Consider the following 19,894-nt stretch of genomic DNA (forward strand, 5'->3'; position numbering starts at 1 on the left):
CCAAGAGCTCAGGAAGAAAAAAAAATACATGGTGTCATTCTCTGCTAACCTAGAGGGGGTTATGCCTCAATCTCATTAGAAAAGGAAGAAAATTAGCATCAAGAGAAGAACATGAGTCACATTTTGCCTTAAGACTACTTCTAGAAAGAGAGCAGGTAGATATTATTTAATAATAGAAGAAAAGGGGAAGACAGAGGAAACTTATTTCAGAACTGCAAACTTTTGTTCTAGGAAGGAGGAATTGTCTAGGTAACAGTGGGGTGCACAGATGATGTGAATTTACTGGGTCCTAAAAAGGTCAGACCCTACTAAAATCTGTTTTATTTCCTAAACACAGACCAATGAAAAAACCCACCTTTGGTAGATGAGGCAATAATAAACTGATAAGTTCTTCACATGCTGTTACTCTACCAAAAACTCTATAAAATAAGAAGCAACTGAAGATAAGTAGGTAGGTAGGTAGGTAGGTAGGTAGATAGATAGATAGATAGATAGATAGATAGATAGATAGATAGATAGATAGATAGATAGACAGACAGATAGATATTGTTCTAAGTTTTATAGTGGACATTCATTTTTTTTTCATTTCCTTACTAACACACTGAGCCACACTCCTTCAGTGATTTTGCTTTTTGCTTTCTTTTTTGGTTGCAGGACAAATATTAAATGTCTAATTCCCCATTTTCAAAGCTCAGGTTAGTCTAATATTTCCTGTTTCCAAGCAAGAACACAGTAGTTAGCAAGTCCTGTTTTCCTACTTTACAAATATATCTTCTCATCTAAAGCTCATGATTTATGTTGAATTCCAACATAAGTCAATATTCTCAGGCAAATTTCTGGGTATTTCTAGGTCAAAAGTTTCTCAATCATTTCGTCTGTGAGTTAGTTTCTTATTACTTTGCTAAACCGTTACTGATTTTACATTTATACCAAGCCTTAAAGTACTCTTTGATACAAGAAATAATTAGCTTTTTGAGATCATTTTCCACATTTTTCATGGCAGTCATGCTAATCATAGAACAATGACTATCAATAAAGTTGTCTTTTATTTACACTAAAGTGATATACATGTAGAATTTTATGTGTTTATTCCTTATACTTTGCTAATTTCATTCATTGCTTTTTCAAAGATCTTTTTCCAGTTTAAAAATCAGATTAGGTGGTCACTTGCAATTAGAAATACTTTTAGAAAAGTCTTTTATTTTAACCACAATTCAAAGCCTATTTTTCATATATATTTATTGTAATTAATAGAAGGGTTACATTATATTCATCAGAGAGAAGCTGCATTACTTCACTAATATTGATACCCTTTCTCATGTCATGGTCCCCATTTCCATCTCCCCCTGCCCCACCCTGCCACTCATGTTGTTTTCCCTCCTTCCCTATCCAATTTCAAATAACCCATCAAGCATATATACAATATATCAGATAACAAGGTGAAATACTGTAACAATATGAGATAATCAAGGGATATCAAAAGAGATGAGAGATAACAGTATATTAAGGACAAAAATCACTCATTCTATGGTTTTTTGGTATTCATACACAGTGAAATTTTATGCTGCTGTCAGAAAGAACAACATCACCCCATTTATAAGGAATTGGAAAGTCTTAGAAAAAATCATATTAAGTGAAGTAAGCCAGACCCAAATGAACATAGGCTCAATGATTTCCCTCATTTGTCATAATCAGTAGAAACCTTGGGCTCTCCTAGCAGAGATTTACAATAGAACAAAACCATGATACATAAGGCCAGAGAGTATGATGCTAAATGAAAAGACCTCCAGGATATAGAAACAAAGTCTATTTTTACATGAGATGCTTAGAAATATGTTTGATTAAGAGCTTTCATTTCTATTAATTTGTGAATTACATATTTCTTCTTTAAAACCCTATGATTGTATTAGGATAAGAATTAAATTGTAAAAGAAGCAAAAGTTAAGGTCTCCTAAATTAAATTTAGATACTAAAATAGATGTGGAAATGGTCTACAAATATTTTAGATATTTTCAACATTTTGTTAATGATTAACCAAATATAAAAGAAGATATCATTGCCTACAAAAATATAATGCATACAAAAATGGAACAGTTATTTAAATTATGCACTGATTATCTTCTGTGAAAACACAAAGGAGTTGGAAACCTACAATGTGACCTCTGATGTTTTTATTTTATATGAGTGATAATTAGGTTTTCTTAATTTTTAAGAGGCTCTTAAGCCAAGACACTAATTCTTGATTCACCCCTTTTTTCCCCTGAGCCCCACAGGCCAGCTTTTGAAGTATGATACAATTTTAATTACAAAGATTTATCATTGTGACATCTAATTTCTAAGTACATGAGATGACAATGGAACGCATAGACTGGGATTTTAGCCACAGTGTCAGTATCTGAGCAAAGATATCGGCAGCCTGCACTGCTTCTTTCCTTCCATTTCCAGCTACTTTTCATAGAAGATCCATCTATATGTCTCCCAAGTACAGCTTCATTTTTTTTCCATCCTCCCTTTGCACAATGTAAGAAATACATTTTAGAGTAAGACCAAAAGCTCCACAAAATGTGATCATATCTCATAGATAGTCTGTGCCTGGAGATTATGATTGGAGATCCTGTACATGACTTTATACTTACTGTACATACATGCATGCTAATTTTCTTCCCATTAACAAAAGAGACAGAGTACCTACTTTCATGTACATTGTTACACAGTTGTTGTTGTTTTGGGGGTGGTTGTTTAACATTTGAGCCATTGCCTGCCTCAATTTTTTTTAAAACTATTACTGTATAGTATCTTCAATCTACTTATATTTTAGAACAATATGTTTGAAAAATACTGGACAAAAGAAAACCTTTACTGTTTAAATAAAAATTTCAAACTAATATTCAAGTATTATTTGTTAGTTATCAAATATGAACATGGCTAAAATGTTCATTCTCTAATTTGAAAAATTGAAAAACTCAAGTGGTTAATTTCTATTATTTGCATATGTATTAAATGCATTATACAATCACACTTTTATTGTGGGTCATGGGGCTTGAACTCTGGGACTGGGTGCTGTCCCTGACCTCTTCAGCTCAAGGCTACTGCCCTACCCCTTGAGCCACAGTGCCACTTCAGATTTTCAGGTGGTTAATTGGAGATAAGAGTCTCACTTTCTTTAGTGCCCAGGCTGGCTTTGAACCACAATCCTCAGATCTCAGCCTCCAGTGCAGCTAGGATTACAGACTTGAGCCACTGTGCCCAGCAGTTACAATCATTCTTTCTAACATTTCTACCTAATAAGATAAAATAAGATACTAAACTAATTAATAAAAGCAATCGCATACACTAACATTTTTTCAAAACTAATCTGCAATTCTTTTTCATGTTGGTCACCTTCCCTTCTTCCTTACCCACAGAAAAATACTAAAACAGAGAATAGTAATACTTATATTTATATTTCTAGAAACAAAATGAAATTTACTCCAATAGAATGATTTATTATTCAGTATTCTTGTGCTAATTAAGGAAAAGTCATTATGTCAGTGCTCTGTTAGGTCACTTCAATTCATTCCCTTATTGTACTGTAGCATTTGACTTACCATTATCTGTAGGAAATACACCTAAATTGTCTGATAAACTAATTTGTTATATCATAAGGAAGAATATCATATATTCATTCAACTGCATTCTCTTTTAGGATTATTTAATTTCTTAAATAAAAGAAAATTACGTTGGAGAGACGACCCCTGGTCTATATGCATAATTACATGTATTCTCAACTCACTGACATATAACAGAAGATAATAAAAATTCATTGTTGTGTTTACTTCTTTAGCTCAGATTTTCTGAATCATGGTAATAAAAGTGTTTAGGAGCCGGGAGTTTGGCCTAGTGGCATGCACCAAGACCAGGGTTCAATTCCTCGGATACCGCATACATAGAAAAGAGCCGGAAGTGGTACTGTGGCTCAAGTGGTAGAGCTCTAGCCTTGAGAAAGTCCAAGGACAGTGCTCAGGCCCTGAGCTCAAGCCCAGGACTGGCACACACACAAAAAAAATGTTTGGAAATGTCTGATATCTGAACCCTACAAATTACTGTGCATAATATAGTATAGTATCTAACGTTTAACTTTTCTTTTTATTTTTGGGGTAATGTGTAGAGGGTTACAGTTACATTAGCCAGACAGTAACTGGCGAATAGTGCCTAACTGTCAAATAATGCAGATAGGGCATTACTTCTTACACACTGATACCCCTTCTCATATTTTTTTCTCCAATTCCCCAGCCACACTCCTTTCCAATCATCTTCCTTTTTCCCCTTCCCTTTCCTATTTCAAATAAACAAATAAACATATATACAATATACCAGGTAACAAAATCAGATACAATAACCATATGAGATTAATCATAAGGGCAAACAAATGGAAGAGAAATAACATAGTACATTAAGAACAACAATCACACAAGCTAAAGCCCTTGTTTTCATATTAAACTTGAGTTCATATGGTATTATAGGGATGAAATGTGCAAATGATTTTTAAGTTGTTTGTACATAATGAATGGTTACTAATAATAAATATTATTATAGTAATGGGATATGTATGTAAGAATATTATAATATGTGCTTATTTTGTTTTCTAGATGTTAAAAACCATGTTTCTATTTTATGTTAGACAGGTAAAAGTGTCAAAATAAGTCATGAATTCTAATTATATGACTAACATAAAAGCTATAAAATTTATCTTGAATTCTTATTAAGACAGTGGATATATAAGTCTAAAAAATGTAGTATCCTGTTAAAATTAAAGTGTATTCTTTGTTAAAGCAAATGCTTTATTGTATCTTTATTAATGCTTTTATTATTCCTTATTTATTAGTATTTATTATTCTTTATTAAGTTAAAGCACATTTGTTTATTTTATCAACAGTTTTTGAGGTGCTAGGTTAAAATATATAATATTGACTTTATATTTTCATTGATGAAAAATCAAAAGTGCTTTTTAAAAATACCATGTTCTCTGATAATACTAAGACCACAAATTCTAAACTTTAATTGGTATTCAAATAAAATGGAACTGAGTAGAATGACTCATCTTAGAGGAGATTGAAGGTTGTGAATTGCTATTTTCCTGTAAATACTCTTTAAAATTGTTATGATTTTCGTAATATGCAAAATAGACTTAGCTTATAATAAAATAAGTAGAGTTATAAAATACTATAGTTATAATATATGGAATTATAAATATATAGAAGTTATGAAATAATTTATGAATGGATCCCAAAGTACTAAGGCCAGTATACGAAATTCAGAGAGCTAGAGTCACAACAAAAACATGAAATCAAACTTCCAGCTTGACCGATAAGGATGAAAACCACATCCTATAATATTCCTCAGTTCTACCTAATGGTAAATTACTGAGAGAGAATAATAAAAGAGAAATTCTTAGACTAGCTTGTTTTCTTTTCAGCCTTTCACATTTCTTTCTCTTTTGCAAATGGAGAAAATAAAGTGGCTAAGCCTCAGGGGGGAAATAATAATTAAAATTCCTCCATTGGTAGCATCTATAATATCAAAATGTGTTGGGCCATGCAAATTCTCATTTACAGATTTCTTGATATAAATAGATAGATGGGAGATGCCATTCATTATTTTTTCATATATTTTTATTGTAATTAATAGAAGGGTTACATGAGAGACGGTGCATTAATTCCCATACATTGACACCCTTTCACATGTCTTGGTCCCCATTTCCCACCCCACCCCCACCCCTCTTCTTGTTTTCCCCCGTTCCCTATCCAATTTGAAATAACCAAATACAAACATATCCAACATATCAGATAACAAAGTGAGATACTGTAACAATATGAGATAACCAAGGGACAGCAAAAGAGATGAGAGATAACATAGTACCTTAAGAACAACAATCTTTCATTATATGGCTTATGTTTCTATATCCTAGAGATCCTTTCATTCAGCGTCCTACTGTATGGCCTTTTGTATCTAGGTTTTGTTTTATTGTAAATCTCTGCTAGGAGAGCCCAAGGTTTCTACTGATTATGACAAATGAGGGAAACCATTGAGCCTAAGTTCCTTTGAGTCTGGCTTACTTCACTTAATATGATTTTTTCTAAGTCTTTCCATTTCCTAACAAATGGGGCGATGTCATTCTTTCAGACAGCAGCATAGAATTCCATTGTGTATAAGTACCACATCTTGTTGATCCACTCATCAACTGAGGGACATCTAGGTTGGTTCCATATCTTTGCTATGGTAAACAGTGCTGCAATGAACATTGTTGGGGTAGTGCATTTAGTATGTCCTGGCTTCTGGATGATTGGGTAAATACCAAGTAGTGGAATTGCTGGGTCATAGGGGAGCTCTGTGTTTAGACTTTTGAGGAACTGCCATACTGCTTTCTACAGTGGTTGAAAGAGTTTGCACTCCAACCAACAGTGTAGTAGTGATCCCTCCTGGCCACATCTCCTCCAGCATCTGTTGTTATTAGTTTTCTTGATCCTGGCCATTCTAACTGGAGTGAGGTGGAATCTTAGAGTTGTTTTGATTTGCATTTCTATTATGACCAGAGATGTTGAGCATTTCTTCATGTGTCTATAGGCCATTTTTGTTTCTTCTTCAGAGAAGACTCTCTGTAAGTCTTTGGCCTATCTTTTAATGGGATAGTTGTTACTTTGGAGATTAGTTTTGGAGAGATTCAATTTTTTGAGATGTTGATATATTTTAGATATGAGGCCTTTGTCTGTTGTATGGTTGATGAAGATCTTCTCCCACTCTGTAGGCTTCCTAATTAATTTACTAGCTATGTCCTTTGCCATACAAAAGCTCTGCAGTTTAATGCAGTCCCACTTATCCATCCTTTCTCTAATTTGTTGTGATTCTTGGTCTTTATTAAGAAAGTTTCGACCTGTGCCAAGGAGGCCTAGTGTATCTCCTATTCCTTCTTGTAAAGTTTTCAGTGTGTCAGCTTTTACCTCCAGGTCTTTTATCCATTTGGAGTTAATTCTAGTACAGGGTGATAAAGAAGGATCCAACTTTAGTTTTCTGCAGATGCTTAACCAGTTTTGCCAGCACAACTTGTTGAAGAGGCTGTCTTTCTTCCATTCTATTTTTTTGGCTCCCTTTTCAAAGATTAGGTGGCCATAGGTCTGTGGTTTAATATCTGGGTCCTCAGTTCTATTCCATTGGTCTTCAGTCCTGTTCTTGTGCCAGTACCAAGCTGTTTTGATAATTATAGCTCTGTAATAGAGTCTGAAGTTTGGTATTGAAATTCTTCCTGTGCTGTTCTTTCTGCTAAGAAGTGTTTTTTTTATTATTTTATTCATTTACTGATTCATTTTATTGCTTATACCTCCATGATGTAGGCTTTTAAATTTGTACCTTTATTCTAAATTGTTAGAATAACAATATGTCTTGTTAAATCTCTATTCTCATGACATTTCTTTAAGATTGTATAAATTCTAAAACATTTTTTCTATAATTTACCTTAAATTTTTTATCTTTAACATCTATGTATGGCTATTCCATCTCTTTCTGTTAGTGTTGACTACAAATAACAAAATAAATAGTGTCCTTTACAATTGATTTTGACTTAGACTTGATATAGAGGGGATTTTTTGTTTCCTACTGTATGAAATAAATATTATGTTACACAAACAGCCTGTCAACATGAGCCAATAATAAATAAAATAAATAAATAAAATAAAATAATTCTTAACCAAATTTTAAAATGCTTTCTCTCTTGCAATGAAAATTATTGTTTTGCAGTGCTTATTCCCATGAAGTCATGTAAAAAGCTGAGTTTTGGCTTTCTTTCTAACTAAATAGAAATGAGACCAATCAACTTATTTAGTCCCACTTGCTCTCCATAATTTCATGAGAAAAGTAAAGACTCCAAGTTGATTGTGATGACTCATACCTATAATCCTAGCAACACAAAAGGTTTCCATTGGGAAGTTGGTGGGACAAAAGTTTCTGAGACCCCAATTTCAACTAATAAACCTGAATATTGTTGAACATTTCTGTTGTCTTAGTTATGTCCTCAGTATAAAGGGCAAGATGATCTTCCAAGCTGGCCTAGATGAACAGACTCTATCTCAAAAATCACCAAAGCCACAAGATTTAGAGGTACGATTTAAATAATAGAGAGTCTGTGTAGTTCAGACATCATATCCAGTTGATGTATTTACTGAAAGAGCAAACCAAAAGTAGAGTACAGAATGCCTGCCTGGCAAGCATGGTACACTGTGTTCAAATCCCAGAATTGCCAAATAAAAGGAAGATTTTCCTGTTTAAAGGAGTCAAATTTCTGATCAAGAAAATATCCAACTCATAACAACTAGCAATTTAAAGCACGCTTATAAACAACTCTCCAGAGCCCAGAAAGCATAAGCTATGGATTTAATATTTTATAGTTTGATGACATATACATAACATACATCCACTGATTATAAAAATACACTAATTATGGGTCCCAAAGTTTGGCCTAGTGAAAACTCAGGTTTGATTCCTCAGTATCACATTCACAGAAAAAAGCTAGAAGTGGTATTGTGGCTCAAGTAGTAGGACTCTAGCCTTCAGAAAGCACAAGAACAGTGTTCAGGCCCTAAGTTCAAGTCCTAGGACTGGCAAACAAAAATACACTGATTCTAACATGAGTCTTATACATCTGTTTATGATTTTTCTTTTATGAATAGCATTCATGGCAAACAATACTAATATACATTTGTTTCAGGAACTGTACATCATACTTAATGTAATTTATAATTCATTTGTCATAGCCACTGGATAGCTGAGGGCTATCCTTAGATTTATGGAAAGACAATCAACTAAATCTTAGAAAGTAGAACCAGTTGGTCAGAAAAGGATTTGACTGAAGGAGTCTAGGAGGGCTTGTTCTCTGGATCTTCCTGTAATCCATGTAAGTAAATGTTCACCTTCTATGCTGGGTTGGGAAATCAACCTGTCCCCTTAGTACTAACCTGAGGACAAGCTGAAGTTCTTGCTATCAGCCAAATATGGCTATTAAAACTAATTAACATTATATAAAATTAAAAATTAATTTCCACAGTCACACTAGCTTCATTTCAAGTAGTCACATTTGATTATTAAGTCTTTTACTATGCAAGACAAAGTGAATATGCTATTTAGAAATTTCTATTAGAAGATCCTGCAGAGCATAAAGCAGAATAAAATGGAGACTGCTTAGCATGGACTATAAACATCATAATAATTGGGGAAGATACTTTCCCCAAGCTTTCATATTGCAGCTGAAGGGTAAATATTTGCCAGAAATAAAATATTTACTGAGAGAAAACAGCTACATAGAGATAATTTAGAATAGTTCCTGTCTCAGCAAAATATCTTGAATATACAAATAGATCAAAACAAAGTGAATGCATATTTGAATTAACATCACTTTCCAAAAGAATCTTAAACTTTTGCCACTAAAATTGAGTAAACTATGGGGCCGGGAGATTGGCCTTGTGGTAGAGTACTTGCCTAGCATGCATGAAGACCCGGGTTTGATTCCTCGGTACCACATACATAGAAAAAGTCAGAAATGGTATTGTGGCTCTTTCTCAAGATCTAACCTTGAGAAAGCCCAAGGACAGGGATCAGGCCCTGATTTCACAACCCAGGACTAGCAAAAAAACCAAACCAAAACAAAACAAAAAACAAAAAAAAAACTGAGTGAGCTAATCAATGTTTATAGTGATGGGAAAGAATTTAGTAGTATTTATTTTATTAAAGGAAACTGGATTAGTAGTATTGGTACAATGAGTTCATAGACCTGTGTATTGAAATAAGATACAGTATTTAAGTGGAAAGGATTTTGTGTTTTATTGTCAAATTACCACTTACAATTTATTTAAATATTATATAAATATCAATACAAAAATCATTTGTAAAAACTGCAACCCCAAGGTCTTTTATTTAAGACTGGGATGTTTAAAATTAAATTCCTATTCCACTCACTTTGGTTCTGCCTAGAGAAATTGTCTTAACCATCTCTTGAGAATGGCACAATACAAAGAAATGGCAAATAGTTCTACATTTTCCCATATGATAAACCTTATTAGTTACAGTTCTTGTTTGGTCAATGTAACAGGATTATGTTTGAAATATAAAATATATTAAAATACTATTAAAAGGCCAGGAGTTTGGTCTCGTGGTAGAGTGTTTTCCTATCATACAGGGAGACCAGGTTTGATTCCTCTGTACCACATACATAGAGAAAAGACATAAGTGGTGCTGTGGCTCAAGTGGTAGAGCTCTAGCCTTGAGAAAGCCCAAAGACAGTGCTCAAACCTTGGGACTGGAGGAAAAAAAAGGATTGGCAAAGTTTAAAATTCTGTAACAACATAATATATGTCTTTATCATGCCCTCGGAGAATATAATGAAAGAACAAGTAGATACATGTGTGAATTCTGATTGGCTGGATGTTTGGAGGTCTTCCACACCTAGACTGTTTTTTGTAAGTCAACTGGATGATACAGTTTTGTGTTCATTTTTTATTGCAACATTGTATGTCAAAGATACTACACAATTTTCATTACTCCTAAAATTCCCTCTATGCTACATACTCAGGTGATCGGTAAACATTATTCATATTGCTTGCAATCTTGTACTCACAAATCAGAATATTCAGTGGGGCAGTGATGGCTGCTCAGCACTGCTATTCTTCCCTTTGTGACTGGGAAAGGTGAAAAGGCTGTGTCACTTCTTTACAGTTTAGTGTAACCTAGCCAGGAAAGGATAATGTCGGGGTGAGAATGGATAGGTGAGTATTCTAAGTATATTTACTGATTTGCATTTTTCTGAAATTACAAAACTATGTTAGTATTAATTGAAATAATTTTTCCTATTTCACATTGGGCCCTGAGGAGCAAAAGGTGAACTCACCCTTATTTCTCAAAAGGCATTTAAGCAAATAATATGTCTCCTCAACAGATGAATGTTAAGGGGGGAATGAACTACCTTTTAAGTATTCTTTCCTAGAAAACTTTTCCTCGGGAAAAGAAACAGACATTCAGATCATATAGTATCTTGGGAGCAAGAAAGGAAGACAAGATATTTAGGGCCCCAAGTAATGAATTGTAAAAACTAAGACAGTGGTAGCTCTCTCTATGAAGTTTTTCTAAAGGCTTTGTAGGTATATGGACTATTGAATAAAGATTCATTGGGATCCCTGAGGAAAGTATAAGGAATGTGCTTTGTGGCTTATACCATTCATTTCACTTGTCATGATGGAAAAGAAATAGCCAGAGAAGAAAACATTATGATATTCTACACTGCCAACCCAACCCAACTGTGATTCCTCTATAGATATTCTCTACTCTAATTTGTAATACAGGTATGAAGAGTGATTCCCATTTCTTCTTTATTCAGTTTCTTAAATTTACCCATCAATTCTCGAAAGCTAAGTATAAATTTCAGAAAAATTAAACGTGCAGAAATGGCCATTGTAATTCTTTGATCTCACAAATGTAATGTTTTACCTTTTAAATATCTGTTTCTGTGTTGTCTACAAGCATAAATGCAAGATATGGTTTTCTTCCTCATTAATATATAGTTGTGATAGGACAAACAAGCAGTGTTTTCGAGAACATTCATTAAAATATTGTTTTTAGAAATTAGTGGTTTAATCTAAAAATTGATTCACTCATAACACATTGCCACTCTCCACTGATTCTATCCAAGCCACATTGTGTGCTCTCTCAAGTAATTTTATTTATTTATTTTTGTGCCAGTCCTGGGAATTGAACTCAGGGACTGTGTGCTAGACCTAAGCTTTTTTAGCTCCATGCTAGTACACTGACACTTTGGTCACAGCTTCATTTCTGGAATTTTAGAGGTCAATCGGTCAATTAAAGATAAGAGTCTCACAGACTTTCATGACTATTCTGGGACTGAAGCATAATCCTAAACTCTCACTTCCTGTGTAGTTAGGATTATAGGAGCTACCCACAGCACCTGGCTCTTTTATTTAATTTTGATCTAATCCTTCTCTAAACAATCTATTCTCAAATGTAAGAAATTCTCAGAAATTATTTTTCAAAATATTATAATGGGCTTTGTAGTTCTTCCACTGTACTGCAAATATTAGTAGTACTTTGTCACACATTCTGTTTCACAATGTTCTGCCGACTACTCTGATTGAACTGACTTAAACATTACTAAGACCTGTCTCCCCGAGCAGTTGAAGAATACTTAGCCACTTAAGTGTCAGAAAAAGAACTCAGGATGAATACATCCCTTGTCTAGGTCAAAATAATGTCGAGGCCAATGAAGGGTGAAACATGATGATGGAGATTTGAAATGAAGGGCCAGGGCAACATGTGCTTGGCAGAGACACTGAAAGATAGGAGAGAAATGCTGGGAGTTAGCAGAGGCAGCAGTCTTAGTGAGAGCAGAGAAAGACAAGCCCCAGGCTTCTCACTGATCTTATACATGAAGTTTATTTCAAAACAGTATCAAAAGACATACTGGAAACTAGAGCATCTTTTTGTCTAAGCAAGTCACATCCAGAGCCCCAGTGAAGCAACTGGAATCTATTTGAATATACAGTAGCAGACACAATAGTTTTGCCAGTGCCTTGACACAAAGAAAAGCCACGAACAAAACAGAAGCAGGCAAATGAAAGCTCAGGTTGCCTATCCATCTTCTGTGTGAAAGGTGTCTTCCCTGACAGTTGCCTGCTTTATTTCTTAAATGCCAATAAAAACACTGAGACACAGTTTTGTTTACAATTTTTGAATCTCAGAGATACTCCGACTGTAGATGATACATCAGATATTTACTCTTGAGGGTTTTTTTTCTGATTCTATGTTGATGCTCTTTGACATACATAGAGTTAAAAGACAGGTGGTCTGTCTATTTCAATATCAGGTAATTCATGTGCCTAATATTAAAGAATGCAAGAAATTTGAGGATCTTAAATACTAAGGAGTGTTTTACTGTTCTGTAGTGCTAGTGTAAATTTTTTCAGCTGTGGGGCTTGAACTCTGGGCCTGGGCCTGTCCCAGAGCTTTTAGCTCAAGGCTACTGCCCCACCCCTTGAGCCACAGCACCACTTCTGGTTTACTAGAGGTTAACTGAAGATAAGAATCTCACAGTCTTTAGTGCCCAGGCTGGCTTTGCACTGCCATCCTCAGATCTCAGCCTCCTGAGTAGCTAGGATTACAGGCATGAGCCACCATGACCAACTTGTTAGTGTATTTTTTAAAATTTTTATTATACAGGTGTTGCAGAAGGACCCTATAGTTCTATAAATCAGATAAAGAACACATTTCTTTTTGACAGTGTCCTGTCCCCTGCTCTTCCAATTTTTCTCTTCTGGCCCAGACTACAAGTTGTATAGTTCATTTTAAACATAATGTCTAGGGGGTACCACTGCTGCTTTGTTCATCCTTAATTTTAATTTTAAAAACTATACATGGGCCAGGAGTTTGGCCTAGAGGTAAAAGTGTTTGCATAACATTCTTGGGACTGCATACATAGAAAAAGCTGGAAGTGGTACTGTGATTCAGTGGTAGTACTCAGACCCTGAGCTCAAGCCCAGGACTGGCACAAAAAGAAAAACAAAAAAAAAGAAAAACAGGGGCCAGGAGGTTAGCCTAGTGGTAAAGTGCTTGCCTAGCATGCACGAAGACCCAGATTCAATTCCTTGGTACCCCACATACATAGCAAAAAGCCAGAAGTGGTGCTGAGGCTCAAGTGGTAGAGTGCTAGCCTTGAGAAAGTCCAAGGACAGTGCTCAGGCTCTGAGCTCAAGCCCAGGAATGGCAAAAAAAAAAAAAACAAAAAAAAAAAACAAAAACAACAACAAGAAAAGAAACAGTTTGAAATCATGAGTAATTCAAAAGTACCCCGTCATTCAAATTTGTTATTATTCAGAGGTTATTTCTCTTATATTCATTGTCTTTTTTATTTCTAATCTGCTAGAATCCAATACATTTCCTGTATCTTTTACCTTAATGGCTTCCCCCAAACAATTCATTACCTACTTTCTTTAAAATATTTGTTGGCATATCAAACAACTGATAATCCAGTACACAATTAACCCAAAAATGTATAATATCCATAAAACATTAAGTACAGGCAAAACATTTGAATGTGTTTTGTGTGTCAGCTTTTACCTCTAGGTCTTTGATCCATTTGGAGTTAATTCTACTGCAGGGTGACAAAGAGGATCCAACTTTAGTTTTCTGCAGGTGCTTAACCAGTTTTGCCAGCACAACTTGTTGAAGAGGCTGTCTTTCTTCCATTCTATTTTTTTGGCTCCCTTGTCAAAGATTAGGTGGCCATAGGTCTGTGGTTTAATATCTGGGTCCTCAGTTCTATTCCATTGGTCTTCAGTCTTGTTCTTGTGCCAGTACCAAGCTGTTTTGATAATTATAGCTCTGTAATAGAGTCTAAAGTTTGGAATTGAAATTCCTCCTACGCTGTTCTTTCTGCTAAGAAGTGTTTTTGCTATCCGGGGTCTTTTATTATTCCATATGTAATTTTGGATTGCCTCTTCTATTTCTTTAAAGAATGCCATTGGGATATTGATGGGTATTGCATTGAATTTGTAGATAGCTCTTGGCAAGATTGTCATTTTCACGATGTTGATTCTTCCAATCCAGGAGCATGGGAGGTTTTTCCATTTCCTTAGTTCTGCTTTAATTTCCTTTTTTAGGGTTTTAAAGTTTTCATCAAAAGTCCTTTCCATTCTTATTTAAGCTAATTCCTAGGTACTTTATTTTCTTTGAGGCTATTGCGAAAGGACTTTTATGTGCTTTTTAAAAAGCAAAAAATATTCTTTTTAGAGTGTGGCCAATCAGGCACAGAAATGCAGCAGCCTTTGCTCTTCATGGGGCAAAATAAAATTTTGTTTGTTTGGACTCTTGCCGGTATTGGAGCTTGAGCTCAGAACCTGAATTACTGCACCATTGCTTTTTTGGTTAGTCTGGCACTCTATTATTTGAGCCACAGATGAAGTTACAGAGTCCTTCTTGTTGTCTTGGAGGGTGGGGAGAGATAGGGGCTGTTGTTTATTTGGAGAAGAGTCTGATAGACATATTCTGCTGTTGCTAGCTTTAAACCATGGTTCACAAATCTCAGTGCTGGTCATTGGTGATACCAATGCCATATGTAAACCATCTTACTCCTTTCTGAGCCACTTTATATAAACATAATTCAAACCCCTAATTTCTTACTATAGTTTTGCTTCATATTTTATAAGCTTATGTTAGTTGTACAAGGGATTTTATTGTGATGTGTCCATGCATACATAAAACACATCAAAGTTAAATTCACCCTCTCTATTACTTTTTATTTTTCTCTCTTTTTCCAAATAATTTTCAGTGGGTCTCCTTGTTCTTTTTTCATGCTTGTAAACACTCTAGTCAAGGTTGTATTTCCTGTTATTCAATCTAAAAAAATGAATCTGTTGGGGACGGGAATTTGGCCTAGTGGTTGAATGCTTGCCCAGCATGCTTGAAGACCTAGGTTCAATTCCTTGGTACCACATATATAGAAAAAAGTGAAAGTAGTGCTGTCGTTCAAGTGGTAGAGCGCTATCCTTAAGAACAACCTATATGGCCTAGGACCTCCAGGATATAGAAAGAAAAGCCATATAATGAGTGATTATTGTCCTTAATGTACTATGTTATCGCTCATCTCTTTTACTGTCCCTTGGTTAGCGCATATTGTTACAGTATTTCACCTTGTTATCTAATATATTTTATATATGTGTTTTTGGTTATTTGAAATCGGATAGGGAAAAGGGGAAACAAGATGGGGGCGGGAGTGGGGGAGGAGGGAAATGGGGACCAAGACATGAGAAAGGGTATCAATGTTTGTGAAGTAATGCACCTTCTATCTGGTGAATATAAAGTAACCCTCTGTCAATTACAATTACAATAAAAAATATATGGAAAAAAAGGAAACCCAAGCACAGTGCTCAGGCCCTGAGTTCAAGCCCAGGACCAGAAAAATGTTATCTGTTCCTGTCTCATGTCTTCCTCTCTGAATAAGATGATAAATGAGTGAGAATTACTTGTGTTTTGAGAACAGGTGAAGAGGTTAACTAGATTTTGTGCTACCACTTCTTGGTTTCTAAGAACTTAGTAATCAGATCACTCTAGGAATACCTAAACACATATTGCTGGGCCCATTTCCAGTTTTCTTCATCAGTAGGTCTCAGGTAAGGCCTCAGAATTTGCAGTTCTAACATGTTTCAGGGTAATATTGATATTTCTGATATTCCTTAATGACTGATTTAACAATACAATACACTTTGGTAAGTTAGCACAGGGAGGCATTGACTGAAAAGCATTTTTCCCCTGAGACTATAGTCAGGGGAAGAACCAGAGCCTAAAATTTCATATAACACAGAAATTTAAATTGTTAGCCCATTTGATGTAATGTATAAACAACATAAAACAAATTACCTTTAAAAAAACAGAAAAGCAATCTCAGCTGAAGCAAACTTCAATGCTTGGTTGCTGTTTGAACTAGGTTCTCACGAATATTTACTCCTTAAAGACTAACCTATTGAGGATAACTTATCCCCGATTTATCTTTATTTGAACAATGAAATGCTTTCTCTCCTTCATCACAAATTCTGGCACACAAATGCAATCACATTTACTGTACAACTATTTTCAGTTATAATAACAATCAGATCACCAAATGAATATAAATCAATAATTCTAGACATTTGTGTAAAATTTTTGGCATAAAAATTTCAACTACCTAATAAATAAAATACCTGAACTTGGCCAAAATGTTCTGAAGTTTAACCACTTATTGTATTGTATAGTTCTTTCATTCAGATTCATAAATTAATAATTCATAAAATTAATAATAACTTTCCATCAAGTATAGATTTTTCTAGACAGTCATTCTTTTTGAACAAAGAATCTGGATGCTATCTTGTAGCTTTTTCACTAAAGGATTGATCTCTGCCACTTGAGTCACAGCTCCACTTCTGGCTTTTTATTTGTTATTTTTTTATTATTTGTTAATTGAAGATGATACTTTTATGAATTCTCCTGGCTTCAAATAATACTCCTCTGATAGGTAAGATTACAGGCATGAGCAAATGTTTTGTAATCAACTAATAATTATTAAATAATTATACATCTATACAACCTCACCAGAAAATACCATAAAACTTTCTGACAGAATATAGTATTTTTGAAATAACAGTGTAATCTTATAGTGTGAAAAAATTGAATCTATCATAATAGTAAATGGGAAGAACTCATGCAGGAATTAAGGCATATTTAAAGTCATTATTTTGAATAGTTAAATTTAGTTCTTCTAATGGCATGTTATATAGAGTAATAACAGAATTCAAGCATAAAAACTTTGAAAAGAAATGCATTTATTTTTAATATAATCATAGGAAAATCGTGGAAAATATATAATGCTTACATGAAACTTGTAACTGAATCCTTTTATTTTTAGATTTCTAATCTAGCCATTCATCTGTTTTCTACCAATTTTATTTCCAAAATTCTTTCTCCTATCATTAAGTAACAATTTAGTAAAATTCTACTCTTCAATACAAAAACTATCTTAGACCAAATGTAAAGTAAAAATGTTGATGAAGAAATATTTTAATTCAGAAACAATTTTCATTTACCAATTTTCATCAGTTTTATAGTAATCATGTCCTAAATAAAATAATCAGTAATCCTTTTTCTTTTTTTTTTTTTTTTGCCAGTCTTGGGCTTGAGCTCAGGGCCTGAGCACTGTCCTTGGACTTTCTCAAGGCTAGAGCTCTACCACTTGAGCCTCAGCACCACTTCCAGCTTTTTTCTATGTATGTGGTACCGAGGAATCGAACCCAGGTCTTCATGCATGCTAGGCAAGCACTTTAACCACTAGGCCAAACTCCCAGGCCTCAGTAATCCTTTTTCATCAAACAATATTAGTTGTGTCTCATATGTACAACTATGTAACAATTATGTATTTTAAAGTGTATGTTTTATATTCCTTGTGGACATGAAAAAAATCTCAACAATCTGACAGTGTTAATCCTATGTTTTGCTTAATAGTTTAAGGATATGCCTCCAAAATGTTTAATTTTTCAGTGTTAGAAAACATAACATGAACTTCAAATGCCAAGAAAATCACTACAAATTTGCAGCAAAATATACAGATCATATTCATTTAGTTTAAATTAATAGATATATTCCAGTCTGAGGCACAAATTAATAATTAGCACATTTTGATTGTAGATAAAGACATCAAAATTCATGATTAGAAATTCAATAACATGTTTTACACCAATAAGTATTTAACCCAGAGCTCTGAACTGAAAAGAAACCAATTCATTCATGGTATTCTGTGAGTGAAGATGATGATTCTGGGTTGCTAGCATCATGTATTTACAATTTCAGGAAAAAAAGATCAATCTGGTGATCCTGAAGTATTCTAAGTATTACTCCCAGAAGTCAAAAATCCATTAAATAAGAAGAATCAAACTGAATACCTTAGATGTGATTTCTAAAACTATGGTGATTGTGCAAAATGCTAGAGGTTAGTCTCCGCAGATAGAATGGCTGGAGTATTGCTAAGCTCTTATGGAAGGGAACGCAGTACTGGTATTACAGAGATTTGATGATGTGCTCCACTGTTCACTCGAAACCACCAAATAGCCTTCTTCCACCTGCTTCCTATCTCAGTTTTCATTGACTGAGCAGCTCCTTTTAGTGTGCTTCTGTTCATCTGAGATACAGTACTCTGCTATCTTTCAAGCTACACTAACAAAAATCTTTAAAGAAAAGTAAAAGCATCACAGAGCCAACATTTCTCACCAAATCAGTAAATATCACAACAGCCACAAATATGCATGGTGTACTGAAGTTTACTGATAATGAAAATACATTGTGAATTTAGATACTTCTCTTACCTGTGAGATTCTTTAACCCAAGTTCTTGCAGTCCAAAGTTCCCATCTTTCCTGTAGTTTAGGAAGATAGCTAAGGCATATCGATCTTCATAAAGTTTGGTCCCACGGATAATTCGTAAATTCTCCAGAGGTAGGTAACGAAATTGGTTAAGAGCAACCAAGACATATCCTGTGACTTCTCGGATAGACTGAAAAGATACAAAAAATCGTATAAAATTAACAGGTGATTACTTGTATGCAGTCATTTTGATAAAAATCAGGTATCCAATTCTAACTTACAAGTTTTAAGTTAATACACTAATTTGTAAGCTGAACTCTCTTTCCATACCATAGTCATATGTATATTGGCTTGATAATACATGGTTACAAATGGTTGAAGTATAAGTTGCATTACTTGCAAAGCCATAAATTTCTCTTATAATAAAAAATAGGTTTTATCCTGTGAGAAATTTCTCATACCTGAGAAATTTAAAAGAAATTTAAAAGAAAAAAGATACTAATTATTGCTAGACAAGAGGAAAAGACACAGGACCAGGACCATATATCAAATTTTATAAGGAAAGGCAAATTGATTGATGAGCTTATAATAAGTAAAATCAAGCTGCAATAGTTTATAACTAATTGCACAAATTTAAAGCAGATTTAAATACTAGTTAGTGTTCATTGCTATAATCTGGTTCACCATCATTCTTTTTTCTTTTTGCCAGTCTTGGGGCTTGAGCTCAGGGCCTAGACACTTTCCTTGCGCCTTCTCAATGCGAGTACCCTACCACTTGAGCCGCAGTCCCACTTCCAGCTGTTTCTGTGTATGTGGTACCAAGGTATCAAACCCAGGGCTTCGTTCATGCTGGGCAAGCACTCTACTACTAGGCCACACTCCTAGCCTCATCATCATTCTCTGTCTTAACAATAGAAGTTTTGCTATCCATGCCTTTGCCTCACTTCAAATTTGAAGATAGATGTGATTCTGGTAAAATCTTA

At 34.4% G+C, this 19,894-nt stretch overlaps 1 protein-coding gene across 1 annotated transcript in view; it reads right to left on the reverse strand.

Annotated features, from left to right (window-relative positions):
* The window catches only part of Erbb4 (erb-b2 receptor tyrosine kinase 4), a 972,219-nt gene that overhangs the window by 431,630 nt on the left and 520,695 nt on the right, over positions 1-19,894 (reverse strand). Inside the window, exon 3 of the mRNA XM_090354754.1 lies at positions 18,915-19,101. Coding sequence (XP_090210880.1) covers positions 18,915-19,101 — 187 coding nt within the window. The remainder of the gene's footprint in view (positions 1-18,914; positions 19,102-19,894) is intronic.

The sequence above is a fragment of the Megascapheus bottae genome, chromosome 21 (genome assembly GCF_031878675.1).
Source record: "Megascapheus bottae isolate mThoBot1 chromosome 21, mThoBot2.hap1, whole genome shotgun sequence".
Lineage (NCBI taxonomy): Eukaryota > Metazoa > Chordata > Mammalia > Rodentia > Geomyidae > Megascapheus > Megascapheus bottae.